The following is a 13,175-nucleotide window of genomic DNA, read 5'->3' as shown; positions in this document are numbered from 1 at the left end:
TAGTTAAGTCACGCAAATGCAGTCGCACAAACAATAGATCTGGACGAATTGGGTTAGGAAACTAACTTGTTCCGAAGCCATATAATTTCGGGTTTGGGGTTGCCTTCTGCTCTGCAAGTGAAGTACACTGTATTCCCAAAGGTCACATCCACATCTTGAGGCTCTGATGTAATCCTGGGCCTTTCTATAACCACAATGAAAAAAACATACCAGGAGAAAATATTCTCGTTTCACAGTGACTGGCAAGTCATATGCATATTACGATTAAATAAACTGTAATTAAAAAACATCAATTCAATGCAATGAGGTATAATAGAAAACGCAAAGATGCAGCAAGGAAGAATTATTTTCAGTGAAACCTTCGAATGCGTTCGAACAAGAGTGTCTCCCAATTGGATGAGTGGTGGAGGAGGTGTCCCAGCCATTTAGGGGAAAAGGGAAGGAATTTCATGTTTTTAAAACATGAGTTACTGCTCCCACCAGAAAAAAACATTAGAATTCGTGAGGATAAAATAAATGAATGAAGGTGCATGTTGACACCATTAACGCATTTGATGGCGCTAAATACACAATAACGGATCAGGCTGACCAGGCCTGAGCAGAGAGCCAACCATGATAGGCCGAGAAGGAGTGGCGGCCAGCTCGTGAATGGAGTGCACTCAGAGTAAAGGGAGGTGAGAGATGGGGAGTGGAAAATGTAAACCCTCACTCCAGAGCACTGAGATTACTGATCGTTTGAGCAGTCACAGCAGTTGTCAGTCTTTTGTTTTGCTGCAGCATTGGTTCGTGCAACTTGGATGGAATATATGCTTATGTACACACATGAGATCTATGTATATTGGTACACATTAGGGCACAACATATTGTTAGGCGATGTAAAGGGACCCGACTTAAAATGAATGCTTTTCTTTTTTTTATCTAAAATGTAATAACAGCTGATGCTAAAAAAGGCTCACACTTCTTGCACATTAGAAGATGGCCGCTCTGTCGTACTGTTATCAAAATGTTACCTTCGGTCTCCAAATCAACAATGAATTAACATTTTTATTAATGTAGGATAGTTTTTGTGTAGGTCCTGAACTAACAGTGTGGGATATATTGTGTGAAAGAACAGCTTGTCTTCTTCATTTCGAATAAATTAAAAAGGCAGACACTCAATTTTAAACGTTTTACTATGTAATCCTAGAGTTGAAAAAGGAACACAGTAATGACACATGCATCGAAACTTTCTACCATAGAGGTCAAGACTCACCGCAATTGAGCTCTTCCGGCGTTATTGTGGAAACCGATCTCCCTTGAAGTCGCCGCGGATATTCACAAGTTGCGGCTGCTTGGGCATTACCAGATTCTGCATAGGCCTTCAATAAATCGGACAACCACAGTATCTCGCAATCGCAATGCAGAGCATTCGAATCCAAACGCCTATGCAGATAAAGACAGCAGCAAGTGTAAACACAGCGAAGAGACAAAAAAAACACAATCCAGATTTCATTGATCTCACTCACTTTTACATTAATGTCTTCTAAATCAATTAACTCAAATTTGTGGCAGAGAAAAACAAAGATATTTACTTGTAACCTAGTTCTCCCTGGTATCTGCATTATAATAAATTGCATGGGAATCACTGAGCCCAAGCGGAATCACCGAAAGCATTACAATAGGAGTTTCGTCTCCTCAAAACAAAGCCAATTCAAATCTTCAGACCCATTCACCTAGAATTTAAAAGGTATCTAAAGATTCGAAAAATAGAAGGAAAAAAAAATTGTGCACAGTTGGACCCCCATTTTATTTACTGAAACAAACGAGAAAATGATACAGGTAGTGAAAGTATCTAATCATGAGTACACACACATGATCGCTAATGACATTAGAGTCGCCTATGAGGGCCAACACACTTCAATGCAAGATGGGTTTTTTGCAGTGAAGCAAGACAGATGCCAACATTGGCTACATAATCCGAAAGGAAGAAGGTTGGAGGGTATTGTGGTATTGGAATAAAGATACCTGCACGGAATTACACCTTGTTGGGGAGAAGCAAACCAAAATACCCTAATGGTTCCCCTTGTTGCCCCTTTGATAGCATGAGGGAAGGGCAAAGCATACTTAAAGAAGATGTGAGGGGTGCAACTAGTTCACAAGATCACAATGAAACCACAAACCACACTGCTGACCAAACCAAGATACAAAAACATTCAATCGTATTATCCAACTACCATAACAAGTTTGAAGGAAACACAATCACCTTCACTATTCCAGTTAAATCAATGGGATTGGAATTAAAACGGGCTCCTGTGGGGGAGCAATGTTAATCACAAAACTAACTGCCAAAACATGAACAATGAAAACCTGTACCAAGTCTCTTGTTTGGAGCAGAAACTTCACCAGAAGGGCAGGCCCAGAGACTGCGTCACCCATGGTTCTCCAATGTATGGCAGCGTTGCAGCTGTTGGTCAGTAGGGACTGGCATGGACTGACTCGTGCAAGTCTCCTAGTGCCTAGCTGGCATGGCCTGGGGATCCCCTTTAGCTGGAATTCTGGGCTCTCTCAGTGCACAATAGGCTTCCTAGTCAGTCCTGTTATCCCACATTGTGAGTAACTGAAGGGGGTGACCATCAATCCCCAATTGTGTAAATAGTTTCATGCAGGCACAGTCCTTCCCTGCACTGGCAGTACATTAGGGTTCTTGCAGCAGCAGACATCCCCAGCCACAAGAATCCAGTGAATCCGGCCGCATCTTTCTTGCACTTTAAGTTTGAGAATACCAGAGAGTGGCTGCACACCAGCTCAATTACATTCCAAACTCAGTCAGGGACAGTAACCAATTTCAAGCCCCCCCCCCCACCCTGGCAAATGTGTCCACCCACTACCATTCAAGCCGTCTATCAAATGGTTGCATGCTCTAACTATATATTTCGGAATTACATTACATACAGGCAGTAGAAATTATGGTTATATCATCCCAAGACCAAGAACAGTGCTTGCAAATAAAGTGCAGTCACTGCCACTAGGAAACCTAATGATTCATCAATATATTTTAGTTAAGAATGCTGGTCGTTAGGTTCCCATCACACTAGGTTCTAAATTCAGGATTTGTCATTTTTACAGAAGCACAGAAAAATAAGCACAGAAAAATAGGCCAGCCCCACAAGGCCGTAGCTTCCTAATTGGGCCATATCAGATTGCCAGAAATTCGACAGCGCCCATGGAGCTTTACCTATTGTAGAATGTGATTTTCACCTGCCCAGAAGAGATCTCCCTGCCTTCTGATGGCCGGTATCTTGCGAGATATTATTTCAAAGCTGGGAGGGCCATGTTGATAGATCATCATTTCCCAATTAGCCTATTGGACTTTCTAAATGATTTTAGGTTGAATATCACAGCCCTCTGAATATGAAGAGCTTTTAGCGACTGATCTGTTGAGGTGTTTGGAATCAATGAAATCATGAAATTTATATGAAAATCTAGGTTCACATTGAACTAAAATGGGTGTGTATTAGATCATTGATGCTTGGATCCTCAGGCAAGTCTACCATAAATCCTCTTATTAACATGCTATTTATTGAGTGCAGAACTAGCTTCAGGAAGCAACAGAGCACTTTACAATCATGGGTCGAAAACCTTTTCCAGTTACATCTGTAAGACAAGTACATACAGACCAACCAGTGCCCACCACTCAGGCTCATCTTCCCACCTGACTGCAGTGTAACGCCTAGGGTAAAGCATTCTGACATTCACACACACACACACACATTCCACTCATGTCATCATTCACTCTAACATCACTCACACACAGCATTCAGCCATACCTTCAAGAAATAGCTAAGTAGATACAACAGTGCATTCTAAGGGAACCCACCTCTCTGAGAAATACAACAGACAAAGCTTCTGGGAACAACACCCGTATTTCACTTATTTATCATTGTAAATAGAATGGTCATCACAAAAGTAATTTTCCATAGGAGACGCTGCAAATCTAGCCTAAGAAAAAGCTTAAACAGGGGATCCATTAGCTAGGATACAGACATATGCAATGACTAGGGGCAGGGAGATTGTTTTCTCACCAAACAGACAACCCTGCTGCTACAAAGAAAAGGAATGCTGAATGGTGCTGTGCCTGTAAGATATAATACCAGACAGATTGACTTTTAAAGGAGCGCATTGAAGCCAAGACCTAGCTAGATGTCAAAAGTGAAGAAGCATGTTGCCTCTTTGGCAGGAACAAGAAGCTATTCTTCCTCAACACAAACTAGATGAAAGGGGTGAAGTACGAGGAAGTACTGTTGGCTGTTTGCACACCATTCCCTGTCTGCTGTGTGCTTCGTGGCAAGTTTCTACATCTGAAAATCCGAAGCTTTTTCGGCAGGAGGAAGTCTTTTGCTGCAACACGGAAGTTGCCTGACCTGGACTTCAAACTCCCGTGGGATTTGCCTAAAATCTCAGGACCCTCCCCTAACTCCACCCCTTTGTACCTACAAATACTGAGTGCCCTGCGCACCCGCGCGCGCACTCGTGAAGTACGAGGAAGTACTGTTGGCTGTTTGCACACCATTCCCTGTCTGCTGTGTGCTTCGTGGCAAGTTTCTACATCTGAAAATACGAAGCTTTTTCGGCAGGAGGAAGTCTTTTGCTGCAACACGGAAGTTGCCTGACCTGGACTTCAAAGTAACTTTATTAACTTAGGGCAGGGGGGTGGTGTTGGATTAACTATATCCTGACTGTGTCATCTCCCCCTTTGTGCCTTTCTCCCCTTACAGCTCCCGTGGGATTTGCCTAAAATCTCAGGACCCTCCCCTAACTCCACCCCTTTGTACCTACAAATACTGAGTGCCCTGCGCACCCGCGCGCGCACTCGTGAAGTACGAGGAAGTACTGTTGGCTGTTGTCTGTGGGCGGTGAGCAGTGAGCATCGTAGCCTGTCCTGTTTGTATTTCAGGAATTGGCCCCTTTGAACAGAGCCGTGTGTGTGGGGCGCATACTGTGGTGCTTGTCTTGAAGTACTAACTGATCGACCCTCACTTAGACTAAGTCAATGGCTAAAGTGTACACGCTAAAATCTAACATGCCTAATTTTGAGTCCCTTGTGGACAAACCTTATGATTTTCAAACTACCCCAAAACGTATTGTGAATGGCTCCTATCCCCGCATAATTGTGCGGGGTCGCTCCTTATCCCACACTAGCGACATCAGAAAGTTTTGTGCGGATAGCTCTGGAGTCCATGCCTGCAGTGAAAAGCTAAGTGAGAAGGTTGCTGTGGTAGATTTGTGTATACCTATCTCCTCCCCGGCCATATGTATAGAGGGTACTGATTGTGAAAATAGCAACAAGGATGTATCTGAAGCTTTAGCAAGTAACGAAAGAATGAATGAAAAGGGATCCAATTGTGAAAATAGCAACAAGGGCATATCTGAAGCTTTAGCAAGTGACGAAGGAATGAATGAAAAGGGATCCGAATGTGAGATCAGTAATAAGAGTGTACCTGAAGGTCTCACAAGTGACGAAAAAATTAATGCAAATGCTGGAGCTATAGATCTTTGTACTCCCTCTGACTCCCTTTTGGCTGCCTTTTCAGAAGAGAATCTACTGGGGATTTTTGCGTTGTCAGTCAACAAAAAGTCCTCAGCGGATATTCTTGTACATCCTATCGACACCCTTCCTATGGATGTCAAATCCCCTGAAAGCTATCCTCCAGAAGTAATGGTAGAGTCTGATGATGCGCTTATAGCGACAGTTGATTCATCCTCTTTTGACGCCATAATTCAACCATGTGCTGAAGATGATGTTGATCATTTATCTCAATCCCCCGTGATGTTTCCAGAATGTTCCCAAGAATCCTCTATTTTATCAATTTCCTTTACGCAACACTCCCCTCGGCGTGCTATCTCCTCTAAGGCAGTATCTCCAAACCTACAAAAAAAACCTCTTTCCTCATCCAGCGAAATCGCATTGCAAGCGATGAATACGGCTCTGTTCACTTTGGCTAAGCTATATGAAACCTTAGATGCGAGACTATTAGATCAAAATTTTCTACTAAAAGAGCTGCTAGAAAGCAAAAATGCGGTCAGCTTGCCTGTTGCCTGTCCTATTAATGAAAATACAAACACTATTTCTAGATCTGTTAGTACGTCAGTATGTGTAGCGGAAGAAGTATTAAGAATGACCGAACAAGTGCGTTTGCTCCAAGAAGATAGTATGAGCAACTTGAGTGAAAAGAAAATTAAGAAAGCAAGCTCTAATTGTGTGGGTCAGGACATGAGTGTAATTGAGACAATTGACCTCAGAGTGGGGAAAGATGAGGAAATAAAGTTAACAGGGAAGATGACAGGTGCTCAAACTGATAAACCTGCTTTCTGTCCCGCTATAGGCACAGAGACCTACAATATATTCAGCGTTACCAAAAAAGGGAAAAAACATATAAATAATCCCCAATTTGTTCTAAAAAAAAACAAAGAATCAACAGATTTCAAAGACGCAAAAGAATAATAATTCTCAACAGTTTATTAAGAATATTTCTTTACCTGATAAAAGTTGTCAAGAGAAAAGTGCAGCTATTGTTCGGAAGTATACTGCCATTAAGAGGAACAAAGCTACCCAACCCCCCATTAAACTAACAGCGGCAAGCTTTTGTAATTCTAATAATACTGTTCCAATACATGAGCCTCTTGATAATCTAGTGTCCGAAATTACTAAACAGGATCTGAGAGAGGATTCTTCAAATCCTATCACTATAGGGCAGCAACCTTTGATGAAGGAGCAGATGAGTTTTCCTGACAACCAGTTACCGAAATACTCTTTTCTAACCTTAGATGAGAGACGCGAAGAGATCATGAAGTCGATGGGAATATTCTTCTCCCGCCCCTCTGACCTTCCAAGGGCCACAATGAATAAATCCTTTGAAACTGGTTTTAATCAGACAGGTAGGCAGAATCTGTTAGAGCAGGGTTCAACTTCTCTCCAGTCCAAAAAAACATCACATGAGAACGTGATACCGGCACAGAACCAAAAGACCACAAAAATGATGCCGAGGACCAGACATGATAAATGCAATGATCAAACTCATGTAAGCTTAATCTTACAATGTAGAGGTGGGGAGTATGGCATGTATGATTTAAATCGGTCATCTGTGCTTAATATTCTGCGCACTATCCCAATTTTACAAGGAATTAAATCTGAGGATATGGCTCAGATAGAATTCATAGATGATCAAGATAGAGCAATTGTGAAAATATGGATGACCTCAGACATAGTCAAACACACGATCTGGCAGGCAAGGGATGATATTTTCCATCTAGGGTTTGCATTGCACAATCCTTCGGCTACATCGGCAGTGATCAATACTTTTCCCGTAAATGTAGCCAATATATTCCCCTCAAGTTCAACTAACGGTATAAATGGAACCATACGATGCAGTGGCAAATCAGCTGACCCTTTAATGATAAAATGTTTCACAACAGGTGGAAACCAATCACGAATGGTAATGACTGCTGCTTTGAATAAAAGGCTGAATGAATGCTAGCTGCCTTGTAATGGGGCTAGAATGAATGTCCAATTGGCCTCTTGGAATACAAGAGGTCATGCACATCTCAGTTCATCTTCAGCATCTATTTTTGGTATGTATGACATTGTAATGCTTCAAGAGGTTTGGTTAACTTCTTCCCCGGCTTGGGAGAACCATCAGGTGATTTTGGAACCTGCAATTAAACTTCCGAGAGGTCGTCCCAAGGCGGGCCTTCTTACAGCCGTAAGAATAGATCATGGTTGGAAGATCGAAGCATGGGCCGCACCTAACAGCTACACCCAGATGGTCCGATTTTCCAACAAAGACCATATTATTGCCTGTATTAACTTGTATTGGAACCATTTAGAGATCTCTGACAACCGTTTTTTTAGGGACTTAAATAACTGCCTGAATATGATTGACAGAGATCCTCTGGTGAAATTCATAATTATTGCAGGTGACTTGAATATGGATTGTGTGTGCTTGAAGGGGGGAAAATTACCAGAAACTAAAGAAAAATGGATTTCACTGATGACAGAAAGAGGTCTTAATATGATAAATGGTTCAGTCAAGGGTGATGTACCACCAAAAGCCACATGGCAACAAGGTAATGCTACATCAACCATTGATTATATATATACCAACTGAACTCTTTTCCATAGTTACCTATTTTGAAGTGCTGCACCAAACTAAAAGTGATCATAACTTGCTCCATCTGTCCTGGTGCTGGTCCAGTCAAGAACATTTTAGAATCTGGTAGGAAATATATGCCAAATTTAGGAGTCTCTACCAATGGCAACCGCTTTAAGAGGACTGCGTCGAATCTTAGCAAATTACTGCAGGCGATTTCATATCCGAAAGATATCATAAACCCTGACTTGCAGTATATACAAGGGGACTATGTGAGCATACTCCAGAATTTTCAAAAATCTGTTCAATGTAATGTCAATGCTCAGAAATCCCATACGCATGCATATGATGAGGAAATAAGGTCCAGGAAAACAGCCCTTAGAAGAGAGATACGATATATTACTCAGCAAAATGCCACTAATAAGGTTCTTATGATATCCAAATGTAAAAACAGATATAGGAACTGGATCAAACAGCGGAAAGCAAAGATGATTTTGCAGGATGCTCATACTATGTTACATTCCATAGCATCCAAGAACTCTGCATTAATATGGGGGCTGATTAAAACCTCCTATGGGGACACACCATCCATAAGACAAATCAATCTAGTCCCTGAAGAGGTTTGGGTTCAATATTACACCTCTCTGTATGCCGAAACGCATATCCCTGCCCGGATGTATCAGATGGATTATACTGGGAAATACGACCTAGAATATGACACCATAGATATTGAAATGTTTATTAAGAAACTGAGTACATCTAGGGCCCCTGGTCCTGATGGTCTTTCCAACATTATGCTAAAAGGAAATCCAGAGGCGTGGGCTCTAATTTTGGGTGCGATTTTTTGAACAGGTAATTATTAGCAGAAGAATTCCTGCCTCCTGGCAAAAATCTATTATTGTACCCATCTATAAAAAAGGAGACAGGCTCAACCCCAAGAATTACAGACCAATTGCTCTCCTTGATGCACCTGGAAAAAATTTTGCCCGCTTGATTTTGAGGGACTTTAACAAATGGTCACAGCAGGAGAGAATAAGAGATCCGTTTCAGACGGGGTTTATAGCTGGCCTTGGCACTTCTGTAAATCTAAAAGTGTTAGATGCAATTAAACAGCACGAACTTCAGCTTAATCAAGCGATCTTTATGGCCTTCATTGACTTTGAAACTGCTTTCGACTCTGTCTCAAGAAAATTATTATTTAACAAGTTAGCTAAGAATACATGCCCAGAATACTTAATTCATTGGATAACCCAATTTCATTCACAAACCTCAGTACAAATTCGTTTGAATATGGATGGCTCTCTGTCGAAAGCAATCAGTACGCATAAGGGATTAAAACAGGGATGTCTTTTAGCTTCGACCTTGTTTAATTTCTTTATAGCAGATGTGGTGCAGGATTTTAAAAAGATTGTGTCGGATGCTCCGCGGCTAGGGAAATGTGCTGTCCCTTGGATGTTTTATGCAGATGACCTGGTCTTACTCTCCAAAACATCCTGTGGATTACAGAAGCTACTTGAACAATTGGGAGAATATGTTAAACGAAATGATCTGGTCATAAATGTGTCAAAAACTAAAACTTTGAAAAATGTACCCAATAGAACCTCCAGTGCAGTGCGGTTCTCGTGGTCATTAATGGCTGCACCATTAGAGAATGTGACGCTTTATAAATATCTAGGGCTAAATGTTAATACACATAAGGCTGATTTCCCCTACTGGGAGGAACTGAAAAATAAAGTTAATACGTCAATCTCCCAGGCTTCCATTATTAAATACAAATACTGTTCTTTCTCCATGAAACCCATCATCTTGTTCTATTGCCAGAAAGTAGTACCGACAATTCTTTACGGTGCCGAAACTAGATCGTGGAGAAATGAACTGGCATGGTCAAAAATGGAAGGCAAATTTTGGAAAAAGATCATGAATGTTCCTAAATCTTTACAGATATGCCTGCTGAGATATGAACTAGGATTATCTTCTCTTTACTGCATGTATATGTGGAAACTATGTAGTCTATATCGTAAATGTCTAATGACTCAGCAAGACAACTCTCTTTTGCATGTCCTGTCTATTTATATGGAAAAAAGCGAGCACAAAGTAATGGCCAAATGGCGTTTGCAAGTGGAGCAATTTTTATTAATAACAGAGGTCTCTAAGGAAATGCTGATATCTAACCCATACAGAGCGAAACAGAAGATCATAATATGGGACTGGATTAATACTTATGAACAGTGCCAAAAGACCAAACATGCATTTACCCATAGGATAATTGTTAAAAAAATCAGAACAACTGAGAGTTATTTGTTGAAGTTCCCTAATTCTAAAGCTAGACTTTCCTTCTTAAGATTCAGAATGAATTGCTGGCATACAAGAAATATTTTGGCTAAGTGGAACCTTATATCTAAGGAAGAGGATGTTTGTAGATTTTGCAAAACTCCCAATGTATCTGAAACTATATTTCACCTAGTCGCGGAGTGCCCTGCGTTACTGAATATGAGAATTGAACACTTTAGGAAACACTTTTGCACTTATACATATCTATCTACTGAACTGTTTTGGGATAGAATTTTCAACACTCAGCTAACTACGGTGAGAATAGCAATTTTAAATTACATGAAGGCTTTAAAGCTGAAGGAAAATATCTGTGAATCTGACCTGAATTGAGTATACGATACTAAAAAGTATTGTCTCATTTTATCTTTATTTATTGTAATAGTATGTTTTAGTATGTTTTAAATGTGTTAAAACAAAATTGTGATATTATTATAGATGTGAATATGTAGTTAATCTTGTGTTTTACACTTCTTGCTTTTCCGTTTTTCTTTTTTTTTGAAAAGTTGAATTTTTCAACTGTGTCAATAATAATAAAAAAAAAAAAAATGAAAGGGGTGATGCACACAATTTAGAGGCTCCATCAGGCTCCATCATCCCCACAGATTTTCTATCAGGCTATTTCCGAAAGGTGCCTGCAAGCCGAATACTTGGATTACGAGAACCACCCCCTGGCATTTTGTAGCACTTGCCTCCCTTGAGGACTGTCTCAAAGTCTGGATCCTGACTCCTAGCAGGATCATAGCCTCTTGTCCAGTCTTTAGGCCATGCTGGGTGATTTCATAAGGGATGGAACAAGTTACTTACCTGTAACTGTTGTTCTCCAGCATGGGTCTGGCATGGATTCACATGCTCATATATATTCCCTGTGATCAGGCCAGGAATCCTCAGTAAAAGAAAAAACAGTTTCACCTTTACTTACAAACTGTCTTTCTCCTATACACCAATCACTGAGCTCTGGGTCATATTGTCTGTTGGGCAAGATTGTATGCAGTACCCTTTGGGTGCACTACAACAATGCTGAGCTTCTGGCAATAGAAACTGTGCGATGTACCAACCCACTCATCCAAGCCCTGCAACATCACTGGGCATTGCTGGCAGCAGACACATCATAATGGCCACTGGAAAGCATGCTGCTCGCTCAAAATCACCAGAACATGTGCAGTGAAAACCTGAAAAACAGGCCACCATCCACTTTTGCCTATGTCAGTTGTAACACAGGAGACCACTGCCAAAACCATCTTTTGGCTGCACACAGAGCAAAGTCATTGCAAGGGAAACAGAGCTAGTCTAAAAAATGTTTTTATTTGGTGTCAAATTTGCTAAAATCACAGCTCACAGAACCACCAAAAAGATCCAACCTAGTTGGGTGCTCCACATTACTCGACTGCAAGAATCCACATCAATACAATGTCAGCAAGAATCATATGCTATCAAGCAAAATCCCCTTTTAAAGATACTGATGGAAAGACAGCTGTCAAAAATGGGTGCAATACTGTTACTCACCTCTACCAAAAATCTGGCGTTTTAAACCATTTTCCTTGTAAAGTTGAACATGGAACCCCAAACTATGCCAAAGAAATACTTGCTATCAGAAGCCTAAGGGGTGGAGACAATTTAGAACTATATTCTGAAATGACTTGAAGGAAGCAATTGTTTAATGTATGTATTAAAAATGTGGGTTATATTGTAAAAGACGACAATTTGTGGACATTGGTTGCAGAGTTAAAAGGTTTCCCACACTGGGATCAAACAGAATCCCCACCTTTTCCCTGGACAAAAGAAGCTTCATTCTGCCCTTGGCCAAGAGATTGACAGACTGGTGTGAACAGGAACTAGCCAAGGCACCCTTGCATGTTGCTCTCAGTCAAGACAATGGATCCTTTGGGATGAATAGGAATATGCTGATGTGGGTCTAACTGGTCAACAACTGCACTGGGAGAGACAGGAGATGTGACCTCTGAGTTAAGCCAGCTCTGGGGGCGGAGACAAACCATTGTGGATTCAGGTAGCCCAGCAAATATATGTTTTATAAAATTGTGTATAACAAAATGTACCAAGCTGACAAAAATATGAAACTTTGGGATTCTTAAAATGAAAAATTCACTCACAATTTAAGACTAAGCTGGACGCTGTGTGATGTTCTGAGACCAAACCCCGGAATTTATTAATATTGTAGCTGCAGTGTTGTTGCTATGAACATAAGAACTAACAGTAATATGCCCAGAGAGGATCTGCATGCATGTATCAAATTTGGTGCAGAACCAATATTGGGAAACTCCCCAAAAGCGCAAATACGTGGTCATTTCTGAGCCCAAGCTCGTAGGAACATGGGACTTGAACAGAGACATGCCTTAATTAATCTGTGATGTTTATATGTATTATGAACAACTTGTGTACCTGGGAAATATGTTTTATGAGGAAAATTGATTTTCTATGTCAAAGCAGAGGGGAGGGATTTCAGCTAAGCCATAAACACAGCATCACTCGGACTCATTCTGACATGCTGATCCTTTCTCCAGTCAGGGGACAGGGAATTCTCTAACCTGTCAAATCCTTAGAGGGTTGGGCATTGTAGAATCAGCCTCCCCACCCCCTTTGGAAACACATAAATAGGGACTGCTGAGAACCAGAGACACCCACTCTTTCCACTCTTCAACCAATGTCTTGCTAAGCACTCTGCAGGAAGACTCCAGACTCCAGATAGATCCAGACTACAGA

The 13,175-nt window shown here is 41.0% G+C and overlaps 1 protein-coding gene across 1 annotated transcript in view; it reads right to left on the bottom strand.

Moving 5' to 3' along the window:
- The window catches only part of PXDN (peroxidasin), a 571,721-nt gene that overhangs the window by 267,535 nt on the left and 291,011 nt on the right, over positions 1–13,175 (bottom strand). Inside the window, exons 7-8 of the mRNA XM_069606052.1 lie at positions 1,253–1,422; positions 67–184 (exon numbers count right to left, since the gene is read on the bottom strand). Of these exons, the coding sequence (XP_069462153.1) occupies positions 67–184; positions 1,253–1,422 (288 nt within the window). The remainder of the gene's footprint in view (positions 1–66; positions 185–1,252; positions 1,423–13,175) is intronic.

Source organism: Ambystoma mexicanum, chromosome 4p (assembly GCF_040938575.1).
Source record: "Ambystoma mexicanum isolate Mex_15411 chromosome 4p, UKY_AmexF1_1, whole genome shotgun sequence".
Lineage (NCBI taxonomy): Eukaryota > Metazoa > Chordata > Amphibia > Caudata > Ambystomatidae > Ambystoma > Ambystoma mexicanum.
This window is presented reverse-complemented; position numbering and strand designations above follow the sequence as displayed.